Source organism: Eumetopias jubatus, unplaced genomic scaffold (genome assembly GCF_037043125.1).
Source record: "Eumetopias jubatus isolate StellerSeaLion01/CBP00866 unplaced genomic scaffold, mEumJub1_p1.0 scaffold_10, whole genome shotgun sequence".
Lineage (NCBI taxonomy): Eukaryota > Metazoa > Chordata > Mammalia > Carnivora > Otariidae > Eumetopias > Eumetopias jubatus.
The window spans coordinates 12,261,351-12,281,894 of record NW_028274816.1 but is presented as its reverse complement, the minus strand read 5'-3'; the positions used below and the strand labels follow the sequence as shown (position 1 = coordinate 12,281,894).

Sequence of the window (20,544 nt, the reverse complement as noted above, 5' to 3'; positions counted from 1 at the left end):
GAGGCTGGTCCTTCCCCGGGTTTTCCAGGACTCATTGGTTATCACTATGTACACGGCTCAGTGCCTGGTCCCAGACCATGGCTCCCAGTGATCTCCCCAGTGGGGAAGCCCAGATGGAGAACGTGGGCCTGCATCCTCGTTACACTAGTTAAAAGCCCACACTGCGGTCCAGACTGCCTGAGTTTGTCCCTGCTCCACGGCAGTGTGACCTTGGGCTTCACTGTTAGTTCCTCGCTCCGAACTTGTTTTCTCATCTGTAGAAAGAGGACAGTAACGGAAGCTCTGTGTCAACCAGGGTCCCACCAAGAAACAGGATGCCCTCCAAGGGGCAAGATGAGGACCACATGCGTTCACGTGGAGACTGGTGCTTAGAACAGTGTGGGCACGGGGGGGAGTGTTACCAGCTTACAGAGGTGCCCAGGGCTGCCCTTCTCTGTGCTTCTGGGCCCAAGCAGAAGGCAGGTGAGCGGGGAGGCCTTAGAGGGATAACCTCGGACCCACTCTAATTCAGGGATGGCAAGAGCGAGATCCCTGGGCCAGTGTTCGCTGTTTCACTCTTAGTCACAGGGATCCCTTGTGCCACCCACAGAAGCAGCAGTGGCCCTGCCCTCCCAGTGTTGGGGGAGACCAGGTATGAAGGGGGGCGTGGGACAGGGACTCTGGGGCAGGGAAGGAAGATCTGGAACAGTTACTGGTAGGTGGGAGCGTGACTCTTGCGTCCTGTGACCCATGATGTGACCTTGTGCAAGCCTCTCTTCCCACCGTGCCTCCATCTCCCCTTATGTAAAAGGAAGGACCTGATCGAGAATGCAGGTCGCAGGCAATGCTTATATAACTTTATCGGATGACTCAAAAAAGGGAAAAAAAAAAGGCAGTGGGAAATTCAGGATGAGACACACAGCAACAAGCTTCCTTTCTGGAGGGCTCGGAGTGTCTTTGACATTGCCATGTGCACTGCTTCCCCGAGGGGAGATGCAGTCCAGGTTCCCAAACTTACGCGCCAAGACAAGCATGTTTTGCTCGATCACATCACGGGACTGATGCCCGAGGAGTCCTAGGCTAGCAGAGCGTCAACGGGTCTTCCAGCACAGAACTGTACGTTCACGGCAAGTGTTCACTAGGAAAGCTGTGATCACCGTCCACAAGGGACACGGAGGCCCAATGAAGGGAAGCACTGGGAAGAGCCACGTGGTCCGAGATGCTTCCCTGAGGAGGGGCCGGAGGCGCTGGGCAAGGCAGAGAGCTGCACTGTGGAGGGAGACTGGCCCCACGGCGGCTGGTGGACAGGGCTCTGAGACCCTGATGCTCGGGGTCAGGGGAGAACTGCTGGGCTGTGGATGAAAAGTGAATCTGAAGCAAGCCGACACGAAACAACAAGTTCCAGCGAGGACGTGTGCCGTCCTGCCCACCATGCAGAGCTGAGGAAACTCCGCTTGGCAGGGGCTCTTCCTCACTCGACACCTCTGGGCCCACGCCACGGAGAAGTTATCCTCCTTGGCCTGGCACTCAAGGCCTTCAACAATCCAACCCCTCTCCTTTTCTCCCCCTGCTGCTGGCTACAAGGGGTGGCTGGAGCAGCCTCTCAGACCTGAAATGGAAGCAGTGACCCTGAAGGTGACAGAGCCTCTCAGTTGTGGACAGAGGGGTCTGATCCCGGGGCACATCTGGGCGACTGAGGCAAGAGAGAAACACCTTTCTCTTAACCATGCCACTGTTATTTAGGGGTTTTGGTTACAGCAGGTAAGCCTGTATCCTGACTGAAATACACTGTTTTTTGTTTGTTTGTTTGAAGATTTTATTTTTAAGTAATCTCTACACTCAACCTGGGGCTCGAATGCCCAATCCTCAGATCAAGAGTTACACGTTCCACCAGCTGAGCCAGCCAGGTGCCCCTGAAAGACACTGGTATTATTTCCTTTCTACAGATGAGAAAACTGAGGTTTAGGGTACACGAGGAACCTGCCTGACGTCACAGAGCCAAAAAAGGAGGATCCAGTTTTGACCCTGTAGCTGTCTGACTCCTAACCTGTGCTCTTTGCCCACCACACCTGGAGCGTCACGTTGAGGAGGGGCAGGTCATTCTCCACAGGAGGATACAAGAGTCAGGCCCCCCCTCCGCCCAGGCTTCTTGCTGCAGGGCAGAAGCCTTGGGCCCAGTCCTGGGGAGAGCAGGATCTGGGAGGCCAGGTATTCCACCACTCAGGCACCCAGGCGCAGAGCCTGCAAATGGTGGTGAGCCCCCAACAGGCTCCCCAGGCTCAGAGAGCGCCTTCCTTTCCTTGGCCAGTTGTCATTGGGGGAACCAGCTGGTCTGGGCAAGATGCAGGGAAGTGTGGCAGGAAGGAGAAAGGAAGGAAGACAGAGGGCTGGGAAAGGAGGGGAGGCGCCCACAGAGCTGGAAACGCTGGACCTAATTTGGCAGTGAACTATTTCTGGACTGTGCCCTGGGGACCTCGGACCAGAGACACCGGAGGGGGGCAGTCTGGGTGTGTGAACGCTCTTGGTCCGCGGCTCCTCAAGAAGTCATCCACCGCTCCTGGGCTGCTTCGGGAGAGAGGAAGGAGGGAACACGGTCTGCTAGCACTTGTGCTGGGTGACATGAGCTTGCTGTCTGATCCAGAAGGGCCTGTGGGCGTCAGTGGAAGTAACATGCTCATGCTGGGTTTGAAGGAGCACAATGCAGTGCAAGGGCCCCCTGTCTGTGGTTATTTGTTAGCATAGTTATGGAATTATCTCTAGTTTACCAATGAGGAAACTGAGGCCAAGGATAGGGGTTTGAGGGAAGGGAGGCCAGAACATCCAGAAGGGACTGAAGTCAGGGGCTGAGGTGGGGAGGCCACAGCTCTCCAGATGCACAGAGCCTGAAGGAGGTCCTCCTAAGGACTTCCTGGATACCCAGAGCAAGGAGGCCAGGGCTGTCCTTGTGCTCAGGGCCCAGGGTCCCATCTGCATCAGTTGAACGCAGGGGTGGAGCGGAACTCCCTCCACTCACCCAACAGACACCTGTAGGCTCTAGTAGGCTCCGTGTCAGGTGCTGTGCCTGGAGGAGTCCATGGTCCGGTGGGGCAATATGGCACAGGGTCTCATGTCAGGTGGATGGTAGGCAGACCCAGAGTGAGGCCCAGTCCTTTCTTGGGACAGACTGTGTCCCTCTCTCTCCCTGGATGCCTATGGTAGCCTCTCCACTCCTCTCCCTGGTGCCATTCTTGCTGCCACCTAGCCATTCTCCATTTGGCAGCCACAGGGAAAAACCTTCAGGGCTTCCTTCTGAGCTAGGAACAAAGCCAAAATTCCTCCCATGGCTGAGAATCTCCTCTCGTCCGGCCGGCCCCCTGGCACCTTCTTCAGCCTCATCTCTTACCCCTCTGTCCCCTCGACCTTTGGGCACCAGCCACACTGGCCTTTTTCAAGACCCTTACACTTGGCCAGGACTCCTCACCTCAGGGCCTTTGCACATGCTGTTCCACCTGCCTGCAAAGTCCTGCCTCTTCTCTCCCGCTCTTGTTTGCCTCACTCATGCCAGTCCCTGCTGCTCTTTGTCAGACAGCTTGTCCTCTAGCACAGGCCAGGCCGGGCCTGCAGCCAGGATGCGCTCAGCTCTCTAGAGTTTCCAAGGGGTGTCCATCTTTTCCCAGACTGAGCTCCGGGACAGCAGCACCCCTGCCTGTTCTGCTCACCCAGGGCTCGGCACACTGCCAGTGCAGACATGGCCAGAACGCGTTTCTCAAACAAATGGACGAGTGAAGGAAAGAGAGACAGACGTGGGCACACTGGAGAGGGAGGAGACATTTGCACCTGCAGGGCCTGAGGATGGGCTCAAGTGGGAATGGCGTTCACAGGGCCACAGGCAGCCCTAACACAAAAGTATAAGCAGCTGCCAGGCACTGTGCTAACCCCCCCACTGACTCGGGGACACCCGATGGGGTAACCCTTCCACTCATGAAGAACCACCTCACGTGCTTCCCAGACACTTCCCAGGCAAGTGTCACCCAGAACCGTCTGCCTCTCCTTCTCTCTGTGGCCCTGCCTCTGCTCTCCTTGTCTCTCCCTCTTCTGGCTTCCTTCAGGCCTTGCCGGGCTCTGGTTCAGGAGCTGTGCTCCTCAGCTCCACTCATGCAAAGCCAGCAAGACCAGGACCTGAGGCGCCTGTCTCCCAGTCTGAAGCCAGAACCTGAACTAACCAGTCACTTCAGGGCCGGGAAGGCGGGGGCGGTGAGGCCCCCTCTTTGACCTGCAGTAGTTCAGAGGCCTTGGCACTAACTCTTCACCCCAATTTTGCAACACCTGTCATGTCCAGGCTTCTGGTCCTGGCTCTTCACCAGACAGGCAGTGAAGTGGGGTAGGAGAACGATGAAAACAACAGTTGTTTATGGAGCACTTACCAGGTGCCAGGCACCTTGCTTAGCTCTGAATCTGCGTTATTTCTTCTAACCAGAACAACTTTGTAAGCAGGTGGTGCTATTATCCTCACTTTTCAGATGAGGAATCTGAGGTGCCCTGAGCCAGGTGACCAGCCTGAAGTCCAATGCAGTGAAAGGCAGGGCCTGGATTCAAGGTCATGTCTCTCTGACTCCAAAGTCCGGCCCCGGCCCCTGGTGAACTCTGGTCACAGGGAGTGGTTAAAGGGATGGGCATGTGATCCAACAGGGCCACTGAGAGAGAGGGACTCCCAGGATGTGGGGAGCTGTTCAGGGAAGAGCCTGCAAGGTGCACCCTGTCTCTGTATGTCCCAGGACGCTCGCTCACAGGTCAGGTGTGGTGTGAAGAGGTAGTGACTTAACTGCTGTAGCCAGTGAGAGGCAAGGTGAGAGCGATTTTGTGGAGCCTAACGTGAAGACTACACAGTGGGACAGAGTGGAGAAATGAGGAGAAGCCAGGGATGTCATGGGAGCTGCTGAATCAAGCCTCATCTGCAGCTGTACCTCTAGACTTCTTGATCCCTGGGCCAAGAGACTTTTTTTCATAAGCCAGTTTGATGGTGCCTTCTATACTCGCGACCAAAAGAGTGCCCACATGTCTGGAGAAGGGTTTTTGGCAGTGATACCAGACCACTGTAGGTTGCCTTGCAAGTAATACGAAGGAGGAGGAAACAGAGTCAAGCACAGGGTGAATGTGTATGCGGGGGTCCAAGGGGCAGACGGGGTCCGGATTTTGCAGGGAAGCCACCCCCACCCCCACGTGTGTGGTACTACCTTCGCACCTCCTGCCCCCATCCCCCACCTCCAAATGAGCAGGGCCTCTGAGCTGGGGAGAGACCTAGATACCACATGGCCATCCCCACCTGGCCTATGATCACCCACATGGTGCTCCTGCCTCAACAAGCCTAACCCCTTTCTCAGTCCCTGCCACCCACCAATGAGCTGGATTTTAGCAAACACGCTCCTCTGTGGTGTACTGGGTCACCGGGAAGGGACCCCACATTCACAAAGTGCTCAAATTTGGGGCTTGGAGCAAGTGAAGTAATAGACATAGTCAGGGAGAGACCTCGGTAGTAAAAGGTGACAATGCTCGTCACAAAGCTTTCCCCTGTGATCCACCACAGGACCACACAGCCGGCACTGCCCTGTGAATTAATCTAGAAGTCCTGTAGCTGATTTTTAGGTAGCACGGCTATATTGCATTGTGTTTGCTGTGGGTCCAAGGTATTAATTGTTAAGCATAGACATTTAAATTATACCACACTTTTGTGACCTTGACTTGGGAATTCTTTATTTTTCAATATGCCAGGAACCCCACAAAAATGGCACTAGCCAGGCAGTGGCCTCTCTTAGCCGTTCTCTGCCATCTTCCAAGGCTGGGAGGTCTCCTTGGTAGCTCGCCTGCTCCCTTAAAATGACTACGCTGAGCCCGAAGGAGGTATCCACAAGGATGGCTCTGCCAAGAGGAGGCTGACGGCTCTGGCTGTGGGGTGGCCAGGCAGACACGGGAAGGGCTGCAACGTACGGGGCCTCCCGGGCACCCATAGGCAGGGCCATTAGTGGGGACTCGCATCAATCCTGATGCTCCGGAATGTTTATTTGCATAGTTGTAACATTCTCCCACCGGCAGAGCAGAGTAATTAGGGGCTTGCAGGGAACGGGGAGTAAGCTAGCGTGAGGGAGACACAGAGAGAGACAGAGAGTACGCGTGCAAGTGCAAGGCATCATTGCCGGTGGCTTTCATTGACGGCTCACTGCGTTTTCTTCCTGTGGGCTCTCCCATTTACGCTTCCTTTGCCTTTTCTTTTTAAAAATCCCATGCCCCTTTCCACCGGCAATGAACATGTGAACGTGCAAAGGCCACAGCGGCCCAGCCTTAACACCTGTCTACTTGACATGCCTTGGAAGGGACGTTGGGGCCCGATGGGGGCCGGGGCTGGCTGTAGCCTTGGCCACACCTGATGAGCCACAGAAGCTGGGGTGCTGGGGAAGGGTGGGGCCGAGAGTGCCTGACTCCTGTGCTTGACCCAGGGAGCCCTGCCCCAGGATCCTCCGGACGGACGTTCTTTCCCCGGACTTCTGCCACCAGCTTTAGGCTGCCAGGATTCACCTGGTATCAGCAGTTTTCTTGTCTCTGGTGCCCCTGGGGACAACATTGACTTTCTGAGCCTCCATGGGTGCTATAGATGGATGTTTGTGTCCCTGCCGCCCTGCAAATTCCTGTGTTGAGACCTAATCCCCAGTGTAATGACAGTAGGAGGAAGGTCTGTGAGAGCTGAGGAGGTCATAAGGGCAGAGCCCCCATGGATGGGATGAGGGCCCTTACACAAGTGAGCCCACAGAGCTCCCCCAACCCTTTTGCCATGTGCAGGCCCAATGAGGAGACATCTGTCCAGGAACCAGGAGGTGGGTCTGATCTGCTGATCTCGGACTTTCCAACCTCCAGAATGGTGAGAAACATATTTTTATTGTTTAAGGCTATGGTTTTGTTATATCAGCCTGAGGAGACTAAGACAGTGGGACTAAGAGAGAGGCAAAAACCAGACAAGAAACTAGTACCCACGCCACCCCGCCGCTGCCATGGCCTGGAAGGACAGTTTACCTTGGAGTCCCCATCCCCCAGATCATCCACTGCCCCCCCCCCCCCCCGGGCTTTGCACACAGCTTCCCACCACCTCGGTGTGCCACTTTCACGGGCCTGTCTGCTTCTCACGGCCGTCCGCAGGGAGGGTGGTGGGTGGTACCCCGTGCTATCCCCGAACTGCTCTCTGTCCCACCAGAAAGGCAGAAAGGGCCACAGTTTTGCTTTCTATGGCTCCCTTACTGCTAGGCCAATGCGGAGTAAGAAAGGTGGCTCTGCTTCTTCCATCTGCCTCTGGACTCCTCGTGAGGAGGTGTTCCCTGCCATCTTGGAACTGACAGCACCCAGAAAGCCCCCAAGGGGCTGGGCTCCGGTGCTATGTCCTGGGAGTGCTGATGCTCAGGCCTCCCTATCCACGAGACGACGGCTGTCCCTACAGTTTAGGACACTGTTGGGTGGGTGTTTTTTTTCCTCGCAGCCAAATACACAGTGAAACTTGGAGTGACCGGCTCAAGTTAAGAACACAACTACCTGAAATCCAAAACATCAAATGCCTCCCTAACTGTGATGGCAGTCTGCCCCCTCCTTCTTGAAGAACAAGCTCAGGGATTGTGTTCAGACTTGGCCTGGTGTCTCTGGGTCAAGGGCCTCAGGGCAGGAAGAATGTGGGCTTTCTCCAAGGTAAACTGTTTTCCAAAAACTCCGTCCCAAAAGCAACTTCTTCAGAAGACCCTAGGGCAGCATATAGAGCCCAGGCTCCCAGAAGAATGTCTTCCATCTCTGGGCCTGCACCACAGTCCCCCACGTCCACAGAGAGGATCCCAGGGTCCAGGGTGATCCTCTGTCAACAAGCCAGACCCGTGGTGTGTTCTCAACACTAGACTACTAAGGCAGGGGATGGCTTAGCATTTTATCAGCATTCAGGAAAAGGTTTTAGACAAAGCCCTTAGCAAACTCCAGCGCTCGCCTGAGAGACCTCCTCGTCCCCTCAGCAGCATCTCTTCTCGTCATTAAATGCCAATCATGCGTGAAGTGGCTTGTTCGGGCCTGCTCTGGCTTCCCCACCGTTTCTCTAGGATGAACAGCCGACGACAGGGCAGAACCGAAGCCAAAGCAGCGTTCCGCTCCGTGTTCTCAGCTCCTGACACCCTCTGCCCAGAAGGCCCGCCTCCCTCCTTCCCTTCAGCTGCCATGCCCAAGCAACCTTTTAAAAATAGAGTAGTTGTCACCTTGCTTCAAGGCACATGACCCGAATACTAGCTCACCTCTCCTGAGCACCTACTGTGTGCTAGGCCCTGCTCCAGGAGCTTGTGCCTCTCGACTCATGTCATCTTCAGACAGCCACGGAGGTAGGACATTATTACTACGTCCGTCATCATCACCCGCCTCAGGGCTCGTATCGCCGCCCTTCCACGGAAATAAAAAGCGCCGTCTATTGAAGTGTCTGCCCTCCCTGCCTGTGCCCCTTGGGGGCAGGGCCTGGGTCTGACCCGCCACTGCACGCACAACTGCACGGACGAATCCACGGGGGATCGCAGGAGGCCGCTCCAGCCAACTCTGCTCTCAACCCTGAGGACGTCGAGAAGGCATGAAAACAAGTGTGTTCTGTATCTTTCACTCCCTCCTCCACAGATGTGTCTGTTCAGGGCAGGGGCTGTGTCTGTCCTGTTCACTGGAATGCCGCTAGCACCTAGCCCAGCACTTGGCCCGAGGGGACACACACCTGCTGGATGAATGGAGTCACTCATGAACTTGTCAATCCACTGACCCCCTGCTCTGCACTGAACACAGTGATGTGGAGAACATGCAGGCCGACAAGGCTGGTGCTGCAACCCTGGGCCGAGGTTTCAGTGGCTGGATCTGGGGCTCCTTACGGCAGGGCTTAGACAACGGGCGTCAGTCCCAGAGCTGGAGCCTGGGGCCTGACCTGGCTTTGGACCGCAGGGAGGGAGCTGACCTGGCTGCATAGAGTCCTGCAGAGCTGGAATGTCAGAGCTGCTTGAGGCCTTAGAAATCACAAAGTCTACCTTCTCATCCTAGGAACACGATCTCTGCCCAAGCTTGGGAGCCCCTACATCTTTTTATCTTGGTATCCAACCCTGCTGTCCTATGTGTGGTCTGCCAGGAAGTGAGTGCTTGGAAAGTATTTGTGAAATGACTGACAAACCGAATGAAAGAAAATGAGGCCCCACGTTGGCTGGGTAATTTGAGGCAGACTGGTCGGATGGAAAGAGAAGTGAACCGTGATTCCAGAAACCTGACATTCTAGTCCTGGGGCTGCCACATCATCCCTTGAGTAAGTCCCTTTCCTGTTTGGGCCAGATGGGGTCTATTTTGCCCCAACTGCAAAATGGAGCAGTAGAATTAGATGGTCTTGAATGGAGGAGTTTTCAACTCTACCCATCTGGCCAGGCAGAGGGTCAGAGCAGGACCCAGCCTGGGCTGGTGTAGCTGTGGAGAGCCTAGGTGTGCAGCGCGTGGCAGGTGTGCATGCTGCCGCCTGGCGGAAGCCTCTTCCCGGCCTCAGGTTTGGGCACGGGTGCACTGAGGCCTTCATCGGTCGCCTCCCCCAGCCCCCATTAGATCTGACAACCTGAGGTTTCTCCAGGCCCCAGGGAACTCAGGCAGACACAGGCGAGACAGCATCCTTGTTTCTGCCCATTTCAGAATTCATGCAAACTACAGGGTGAACGTGCCGTAGAGATGCCACAATATTTCCGATTAAAAAAAAAGATAGGGTTCTGAGCTCTACTGTGTGACTTAAATGTCAAGATTTCTTTTACCAGAGGAGATCCAATGACATTCTGGAAACCAAGTGTGAAACGTGATTCTACCTCCCCAAAGAGCTACCATTATCTCGGGGGGGTGTGTAGGGGGGGGATGGGCAGTTCTAACGAAGCTCCTTGGGGGGACAGAGGAGAACCAGGCAGCCACACCAGCCACTACCCATCTTCAGTCCTGTTTAGGTCAGTGACCCTGTGCAGCCAATTAAGTGCCTTGTGCCTCTGTTTCTAACATGCAAAATGCAGATAAAACTGTACCCACTCCTCACTAAGCCCCTGTGAGGATAATTCATCAAGATCTTATCAATAATTTTAAACAACAGTAACAAAAGAACAAGAGTTAATACATGCTGAGAACTGTCTCTGTGTCAGGCACTATCCTAAGCACTTTGCATGCATTATCTCATTTAATCTTATAGCAGAAGAATGAAGAAGGTGTTAGGATTATGCCCATTTTAAAGACACAAACACTGAGCATTGAGGAGGTTCAATAATTTTCCCAGGGCCATAGAGATGGTGGTACAGCTGGGCTACGAACACGGTATATTTCCTGTGTCAGGCATTGCACTGAAGACCTATAGTCTGTCCTCGAGAGGTTTATTTTAATGAGAGAAATAAGCACCGGTACAGATGGTGAACAAATGAAAACGAGAGTATTTTCAACTGAATAAAGCCTCCTACAAGTTCAAGGCATTACTTCTGCCTACTGCCCCGCTAGTTTACAATGTATGTTACATACGGAAGTACACTACAGACATGCACATCAATGTTATGTATGTTTATATGTACGTAATAAAATCTGTTAACATGGGGTGGTTTCCCCATCCCCCCATGGGTCCAAGTGAACCTTCTAATCCTGTAATTGTCTGGTGTCCCCCAGCCTTTCTTTCTTCTAATGTCTGAGTTCGGGCCAGTTCTGCCAGACAAGTTTCTCTGCTTTTGTGATGCAGATGCAGGCCCTGGGCTGAGAACCCAGGAAGCAGGAGGGGGAGAGACTCAGCTCCAAAGGTTAAGACGATTTACATGAGAATGAGGGGGGCTGCGAGGAGCGAGAGAGCAGAGGGAAGCAGGGGGAGAGAGGAAGAGAAGGAGGGGGAGGAGAGGGTGGGAGAAAGGGGGTGGGAGGGGGAAGGAGAGATGGAAGGAGAGGAACAGACGCGGAAAGGGAGAGAGGAGAGCAAGAGAGGGAACCCCTCTTACAGGCCGAGAGGAGAGGAAGGAAGAGGGAGAGGAAAGGGGGGGCAGAGAGGAGAAAGAAGCCAAAGGAGGGAAAGACTGGCAAGCTGAGGGTAGAGAGGGGGTGTATGCAGGATCTGGGGGGACAGCGCACAAGACCGTAGGGGTGGGGCAGCCAAGGGGAAGACGACAGAAAGGACACGCGAGAAAAGCAGCGGGAGCTGTCCTTTGGGTCTCTTCTTATATTTTTAGAGAAACTTAGGATAGAGAAGGAGATTCTTTTAAAGACCTGTTGTGCCTGATTTTGCAGTGCCTATTTAAACGGGACTCTGCTCAGGATCTGAATCATATGGATGGTAGCTTCGACAGGAGTCCCATCTAGATCATATACGTATATATTTTGCCTGCATGACCTTGGGCAAGTCACTGAGCCTCCTGGCCTCGTTTTTTTTCACTTGTAAGGGACAACCATAGCACCCACTGCACAGGTGGTTGTTAGGATTAAGTAAATAACGTCAGTTGTTTAAACCGGGCCCTGAAACATACAGACTGTAAGTCACTACTATCATTACCTTTAGTTCCTAAAACCTCAGTTCTCTGATCCATCTGCTTGATCACTCCCACCGGGCAGCCCACTAGGTTGCAAGCAGACTCAGCACCCTGGGCCCAGGCCAGCCCCACCTCGTGCTTGCTGCCCCAGGTTTCACCGGCTCTCAGTCGGCCAGTCTCCTGATCCTCGCCCTTCTGCCCCAGCAGCCCATCAATCCCACGCCCTCACCCCCCTCTCATCACCACACGTCACTTTGCCACCCTTCCTTTCCAACCTCCCTGGAGAACTGCGCTCTGCGTGCCTGTCATTCACTGTAGCTCCCAGCCTGCCTCCCCACCTGCAGCCCTCCTTCCACTAGCCCCCCACCCCTACACGGCCCATCATGAGAATCTCCTAAAAAACTCACTTTCATCCCACCCCTCCCCAGCTCAAAAATCTATCAATGGCCGCCTGCTGCCAGCAGGATCAAACCCAACCTCCTCAGTGCACCCTCCAAGGCCCACCCCATCTGGACCTCACTGCACCTTCTAACTCTCCCACACCTTACCATATCCTAACCCTCTGTTCTGGCCACTGGCCTCCTCTGTCCTTCAGATCTGTTTTGGTCGCGATCAACCCACTGCCTTTTCTCCTGTTCTTCCTGCTTCAAGTCCTTTTCCTTACCCACATCTGCCCTTGTCAAGCCACACCCCTGCCTCAAGGTCAGTGACCACCTTGTGAGGGCTGAGCGCCTTCAGCTTGTGAGCACTGTCTACCCAAGGAGATCAACTCCTTTTTTTCCAAATTCTAGTCCGTTAACATATAGTGTAATATTGGTTTAAGGAGTAGAATTTAGTGATTCATCACTGACATACAACACCCAGTGCTCATCCCAACAAGTGCCCTCCTTAATACCCATCATCTATCTAGCCCATCCCCCACCCACCTCCCTCCATCAACCCTCAGTTTGTTCCCTGTCGTTAAGAGTCTCTTAGGCCTTGTTTCCTTCTCTGTCTCTTTTTTCCCCCTTCCCATATGTTCATCTGTTTTAACAAGATCAACTCCTTAAAGGCTCTGTGTCACATACCTCTGAATACTTAGCACAAAGCCTAGCCATAGTAGGTATTCAATCAACATCTGCTCATTTAGTGATGGATTACAGATACTTTTCCTTTTTTCTCTGACAGCTAAGGAAGTTAGACATGTCATTCCATTCAAGGGACTTTTTTTGAAGGCCTACTATATTCTGAGCCCTGTGCAGGTTGTTTGGGTGAGGAGGGGACCAAAAGATGAATGACACAGGCCTTGTGCAGAAGGACCTGAAATCACAAAAGAGTTCTTATTCCAGGCTTAATGAGTGCCAGAGCCCCCTGAAATTGTATGCAAAATTTCCCAGATGTGTGCATGTATGCACCATTCTGGAGAGAAGGCTCTCTGCTTTCATTAGCTGCTCAAATGGGTTTTGATCACCCTAGAGCGCAAGGGTCGCTGCTTTAAGGAAAGAGTAACATAACCAATATTCATACCAGTGCATGAGTAAGTGCTCAATGGAGGGAAAGCTCTGAGGTGAGTTTTGCTGTCAAGGGGCTGGAAGAGAAAGCCTTCATGGAAGAGAAGGGAGCTAGGCTGGGCTTCACTCAACAGGAGGAATTCCAGGAGGAAGAGAAGGGGAGAAGGGCACTGGAGGCAGAGGGTATGGCCTGAGCCAAGGCCTGGAGGCATCGGAGCGTGTGGTGTCTTTGGGGAGAGGGTCTGTGGTCTGGTGTGGCTGGGGCACGGGACGTGGAAACCCCAGACTGATGTAAGGGGATCCCTGTTGCTTGCCTCATGTAGCGGCTTCTTCAGCCTTGGGCTCATGCCCAGAGAGGCTGAAGGGGAAACCAGTCACTCTTCCTTCCACTGGGGGGCCAGGATGGGTGATGAGCCAGCTACCAAGAGAAGTCAGGGACCCCTGTTCTAATGAGGTACAGCAAGGAAGCCTCTAGATGCTTCTTTGTAAGGAGATTGCAAAGCTGGCTGGCCCAAGCAGACTCTGGATGTGGGGTTGTCTTCCTCTAGATATTTCATAATGGGTTGGGGGAGGAGGGCAGAGGTGGAGAAGCCAAGAGAGTAAAGGAGGTCTTTCAAGGCCAAAACACAAATCTGGATATGCTCTGCATGGGGCAGTTTTTACAACATCTAAACAGCAGATCCTCCATGTGGGCCCCTCCTGGACTCCTGAGAGAGGAAAGAGAAAGAGATTGGAGACCCAGCCCTGGGGTTAGGGCATCTGGGCACCATCTGGCTGGCTGTCATTAGACCTGACTGGAAGGCATCCAGTACCCCAGGGCCCCACCCCTCTCCCAGGGTGTGGTTCAGGCTTTCTCTCTTCTAACATGCCAGCCTCACTCCTCTCTCAGGCCCTTGGTGCTTATTTGGAAACTTTGTCCACCATCTGCTCCCATGGCTGGCTCCTTCTCATAGTCAAGTTTCATCACAAATGTCCCTTCCAGGTCCAGGGGAAGCTTTCAGTCTGAAGTAGTTGCCTCTATACCCCCACCCAGATTAATATAGGGGTCCCTGCACTCAGCTTCCAGACTGCAAATCCATGCCAGTGCGCTTCCAGAAAATACTTTCCCCAGCTGTCTGGCTCACTTTGGCCTGAGTCTTGGGTCAACGTTTCTGCTCCTCACAGGTGACATAAAAGAGGGAGGAGGTGCCCAAGGGCCTGGAGGCCTTTGTCAGCCAGGAGGATTGTGCCTGAGGAGCCTGTGCTGCCCCGGGGATGGGTCAGACACCTGCCATGGTGCCACCCACTGTAACAGGACTGGGCTCCAACGCTACCATGTCCAGTGGACTCTCCCGGGCATCTCCACTCTGTTCCTGGTCTCTCTCTGTATTGCTACCCTCCCTGGCCTCCTACTTGATGACTGTCTTGAGGGGGGAAACCTCATAGAAGAGAAACAGCCACAGAGGCCCCAGGGGCCCCCAGCACAGTCCTTGATATATCACATTCCTTGCCATTCCCAAGCAATCACCTCTCTGTTCAGGATAATCAAATGTGTATGGGGGGGGGGGGCGGGGGTAGAAATCCCACAGGAAGCAGCAGTGCTTTCAGAACTGAAGGAGAAAGCATTCCAAAGTCATAATGACTTTTCTGGGTTTTAATCAGGGCAGGAAGTTTTCAGGAAGGAAATGGTTGGGAGGCAGGCATGGCAGTGAACACATATACGCCTGGCAGATCTCATAGGCCATGTATCTATGTATGTGTGTGTAAGTGTGGAGGGTACGTGCTGTGGACACATGCCTTGTGTACGGTAGTTGTCATTTGGGGAACCGAGATCCAGGCACCGTGCTCTCTCTCTGGCCAAGAGGCCCATGGTCTGTCCTTGTCTAAAGACAGCCCCAGGCCCATTTCCTGCTCTGGGCTTTCATGCCTGAGGGTTAATTAAAATGACTTAACATATGTAAAATGCTTAGCACAGTGCCTGGCAGTGAGGAGGTGCTCAGTAAATGACAGCCCTCCCTGTTACCAGAATTATTATTATTAAAATGAATGGAGCCCTGTAACCACCTTGGCTGATTCTGATGATGTAAGTAGGTATGTGCTGAATGCCTGGTTTCTCGGGGCGCCACCCCCGCTGCATTCATTCCTGGATCCCCAACAGCCAGCACAATGCCTGGCCCGCTAGAAGCCATCAGTTTCTACTTAATGGAAATAAGACAGGCACTTGCAGTACCCCTCTTTCCATGGGCCCTGGCTCTGTGACCGAAACCAAAGCCTGTCCCCCGGGTGGGAAGAGCTTCCTCTGTAGAACCAGCTGCTGGACTTGGCCTCCCAGAGGAGCAGTGGATGATGGGGCCCTGGCTTCCCTGGCCCAGGCTGGCCTCGGACACACCCTCCGTCAACAAATCCCTCAGGGGAGAAGCAGCCCATGCCAGAGCTGGGATGACTCTGCCCCATAGCATTAGAATGTTGGGTATAAAATATTGAATTTTACATTTAAAGCTATCGGTCACAGGTTCCTCATCAGACCCAGAGGCAAGGATAGTTTTTCTCTGTGAGGGAGATGATTTTTTTTAGCAAAGACAGGCTATGTATACAACGCAGAACTGAATCACACAGTAATCAGAGATGAACTCTCTCTATCCAAAGGCTCCAATGAGGGGGCCCAGGAGCTCAAAGACCTCCCCGTCTGCTCCCCTTTTCTGCCGTCCAGGACAGAGGGAAAGGGTTGCTGGGTTTCACAGTCCCTCCAGGGGACAAAGAGCCACTTCTGGATAGAATTCTCTAAGTTTGTTTTTCCTTCTTTCCCTCTCTCTTTTATTTAGCTTTGCCAAGCGTAGCTGTATATGCTTCCGTCTTACAGTTAATGCAAATGTTTGCAAATAAGAGGCTTTTATACACTTACTCCATTCACCATTTATCAGACACCTGGGATCCCAACTGAAAAACAGTCCCTCGTATGTAAGTGTTGAATCACTAAATTGTACACCTGAAACGAGTATTAATGGTGTATGTTAACTCACTGGAATTTAAAGAAAAACTTAAAAAAAAAAAAAAGTAAAACAGTTTCTGTTCTAGAAGATCAACTTCCTGCAGGAAGGAGAGCCCCTTAGGTCCTCAGACCCACCTGGGAGAGGCAGACAACACATTCCTTGGTGTAAAGGAGGAAAGAGTCACAATCAAACGGCTACACCCCGCTCCCAAGAAGGCAAGGAACCCTCTCCTAAGGAGGGGAGATGGTGCTCAGGTAGTGCTCGTTTGGTTTGAGAAATACTTCTGTTCAAGTTAATTGCCCAAAGGCAAGTCCTTGTACAATGCCGTGGGAGTCCCAATTTAGGATATCACCAACCCTTTGTCATACGCAAAATAAACCCTGACATTTGGTGGCTGTTGTCTTTGTTGGCAACTTTGCTTTGGAGGTGTGCCCATGACCTACGCCCGTTTGACTGAATCTGCCAGGCTGACTGGTGCCCTGGCTCAGGTTGGTGACTAGCCTTCCGTAAGGCAGCCGACATTTTAAAGAGGACAGGCCCTCTCCTTATGGTACCCATGGGCTCAGCAGCCTACCTTTCTCTCCTTGTCACCGTATTCGATGCCCAAAGTGTCCATGGCCCGGACGATAGCTGCCAGGGACTGGATGGTGTTGCTGTAGACAACAGGCTTGTACTGTTTCACGTCTTCTCCAGAGAAGCCATCTTCGTGGATGATCCTAGAGAAAAAGCACACACACCACATCTGATGAGTGCACTGTCCTCACGTGGCACCAAGAGCACCAGGCCTGTGAAGGCTCTGGGGCCGACCTCCTGGCTTAGCTAGCTGAGGGCTGGGTCCGACCTGGATGCTGAATTCCTGAGCTGAAGGAAGAGTCTACCGAATTACTGAAAATTTAGCAGAAAAACAGAATAGTGGCAAAAAGGAACATAGTCTTTTTACATTCCTTATATATAGTGAGAGAAATATCAGTCGGCAAGGTGATTATACTTTAAAGTGCTTCGAACAGGAGGGGCACACAGTAAGCACTCAATAAATGTTAGCTGTTAGTATTTTTAAGCAAAGCTCAGGGTCTTAACCTAAATTTCCACTTAGAGTTACATGGATGAAGACGCCTGCGGGGCGCCTGGGTGGCTCAGTCAGTGAAGCATTTGCCTTTGGCTCAGGTCATGACCTGGGGTCGGCGGGGAGCCTGTTTCTCCCTCTTCTCTTTCTCTTGCTCTATCTCTCAAACAAATAAATAAGATCTTAAAAAAAAAAGACCCCCACAAGAAGGCTGCAAATGAATAATAATTTTTCTTTCGCAAAAAACTCACATTGCTTGAAGGTAAGAGGCCTCATTTAAAATGAACCGTAGACTCCACAGAAGGAGTGTGCCTACTCTTGCATCCTCGGCTGGGATTTGACTACCATGTCACCCTTATTCTGCTGGTTCTGAACAGTGACACAGAGGACATAAAGGTGACATCACGGTTCCCAGAGGCCATGTGACACTCTCTGCTCTCCTGTTCTCAGGTTCCTCTGAGGTCAGGGGTAAGGCTCCATGTGCCCTAAAGTCCCTTCTCCCTGCAGACAGTCGTCACTCAATACATGCTCACTGCTGACCAGGTTCCAGAGAGGAGAGAAGGCTGGGAAAAGGTGATAAAATGAAAACTTGGCAAGAATTCTCTTCCGGTTGAAGTAATTAAGGAGCGAATGGGTCTGAAGACTAACGTCCAATGAGAGCCACCGCCTCCCCCAAGAAAACCGTGCACACTCCTCACGGGTCACATTTTTTCAGTTCAGGATTGAATACTACTTACAGTATATACATACATCCATCTAAGAGCTGAGGCTTCTCTTCCACCCCACCACAGCACCTTTCCATCCCTTCATTACCTTCAGCACAGAAGGAAATGGCTCACAATTCTTTTTTTAAAACAGTTTACTGAGATATAATTCACATACCATACAATCCACCCACTTAAAGTGTGCAAGTCAATGTTTTTCAGTCCATTCACGAGCTTGGGCAGTGATCACCACAGTCTAATTTTAGAACATTTTGTCCTCCCTTAAGAGAAACCCTCTACCTATTAGTAGTCACTCCCCACCCCACCCCCACACTCAGTAAGCAACCACTAATCTGTGTTCTATTTCTATAGATTTACCTATTCTGGACATATCATATAAATGGAATCATACAATATGTGGTCTTTCATAACTAGCTTCTTCCACTTAGCATCATGTTTTCAAGAGTCATTGTGTTACAGCATTTTTCAGTACTCCATTTCTTTTTATTGCCCAATTATATTCCATTGTATGGATATACCACATTTTATTTATCCAACCCCTAGTTGATGGACACTAACAATCCTTGTTTTAAAATTTGACTTGATACTGGGTGGTGAGTCTTTATCCTGGGTTTCTCTAAGAAGCAGATCAGAATGACCCTTCTGACTTTTCGTGGACTTCTTTAACCCTAAATCCATTTCTGCACAAGTTTCTGGAGGGAGGATACACTCAGTCTGGATCACTGGTGCACTACCCCAGAGAGATCTTAAAGGAAATTGCTACCTTCCACTAGAAAATTAGAGAAAATGTATGAAACAAGCAGTTTCAGACACAGTACAAGACTGTGATCCCAGAGACAAGGGAAACAAATATGGTGAGTTCTGTGATTGGCACGGCTTTCCACCTGGAGGCATTTACCAGCCCTCAATGCAGGGAGGGAGAGCCCAAGTGGAGCACAGCAGTCTTACTGAGTTGATGAGGTAAAGATCGAAGTTCAGTAAGGCTGAGGTAGCTGGGATTCCGGAGGCAAAGCACCAGAGAGAGAAAACTAGAGAGAGAGACAGGAAGCTCCCCATGCATGGACAGGCATCTCCCTGAGTCTTGGGCTGAATAGGGTGGGACTGCCTGAGCTCAGCAAGGAGCAAGCATCATGGAGCTTATAAGCTGAACACTTCCATCTCGCCCAAGGCTGGGAGATGTGCAAGTTTGACCAGGCAGAGTGAAGAGCCCTTGTGGAGCACCGAGGACACTCAGCAGAGACTCTAGAAGGCTCATGCCATAGTAGTAGGGCTAAACTGGCCCTAGAGTAAAAGCTCCTTTAGACCTGCCCCGACAAAGCTTAAAAATTAGACTCAAAAACATCAAGCTGACCCACAAGTAACTTAATTGCCTGATAGAATAAAGTCCAACACTGTTTAAATGAGGACAACAAAATGAGACACTTAACAGTATAGTATTTTTAATACATAGCATCCAATACAAAATTCCTAGCTATGCAAAGGAGCAAAGTGTGACCCACAGCTAGGAGAAAAGTCAGTCAATAGAAGCAGACTCAGAAGTGACAGAGATGATGGAATTAACATCAAGGCTTTAAAAACACCTATTTAAAATATTTTCAAGGAATTAAAGAAAAACATGGACATAATGAGTAGAGAAATGGAAGACATAAAAAAGAACAGAATGGAACAGCTAGAGAATGAAAATACAATATCAGAGATAAAAATTCCACCGTATGGGATTAACTCATAGAAGATTAGTGACCTTGAACAATAAGCAATGGAAACTATCCAAACTGAAGCAATGAGAGGAAAAAAGGCTAAACAAAAGGTACTGTGATATTTATAACATATATAAAACTAAAACTTACGCAACAATAGCACAAAGGATGGGAGGGATAAAATGGAAATATACTGTTGAAAAATTCATATACATGAAGCACGTAACGGTAAAGCATGGTAAGTTAAGACATATACTGTAAATTTTAGACAACTTCTATATAAAAAACCCCGCTGTTCTGTTGTAATTGCTGGTCAAGCAAGGAACTACAGACATCTCCAGATTTCCTCTGCATGGATGATGACTGGAGTACGGGCTGCTGCGCATCCTCCATCCCATAACCACCAAGGGCATCTGTGCCTCTACTACAAAAGGGACAGCCACAGAAGTTCTTCCCCAATTTTAACATAATCACCTACAAATACTGTATAAAATATAGGTACATCTACCAAAGAGCAGAGCTCTGGGGTCTGCAGACACACTCCGACAATCTGCTTACCCACCTCTCTATGGGAAAGACTAAGGATAAAGTGGCCAGCAATCAAATTGTGTCAGGGCATTCTAAGCCATCTGACACTACAGCTCAAAAAGAAATGCTCCAAATTAAAGCATCCAGACCCTTTTGTGAATGAACAACTCAGAGAAAAGCTCTAACACCTTTCCCCTAGTGAAGGATGCAGGCAGGGCCATGGATATGGTCAAAGGTTTCTTCTTACATTGCAAACTGAGAAATGGCATGAGAAATCCAGGGAGGAAAAGGGGGAAATATCAAATCAAGACTTCTGCAATTTTTTTTCTGAATAGATTTATGATCACAATCTACACCTCCTGAATGGTTTTATAGTGTTGATAAAATAGTTATTTTCTTAATGCCTTCCAAATTTTTCTCTTAGCAAGCAGCGGTGTCTTCTAGATTTAAGATGAATAAAGACATTTTGAGAATTATTAAAAAAAAAAAAAAAAGCCCGCTGTTACCCAGGCTCCATGACCAGACTCCCCTCCGAGGGTGGGACCCGCTGGGTGACCTGAGGGGG

General features: G+C 51.2%; 1 protein-coding gene across 1 annotated transcript in view; it reads right to left on the bottom strand.

Annotated features, from left to right (window-relative positions):
* The window catches only part of LOC114203550 (guanine nucleotide-binding protein G(o) subunit alpha), a 157,523-nt gene that overhangs the window by 55,142 nt on the left and 81,837 nt on the right, over positions 1 to 20,544 (bottom strand). Inside the window, exon 3 of the mRNA XM_028096900.2 lies at positions 16,541 to 16,682. Coding sequence (XP_027952701.1) covers positions 16,541 to 16,682 — 142 coding nt within the window. The remainder of the gene's footprint in view (positions 1 to 16,540; positions 16,683 to 20,544) is intronic.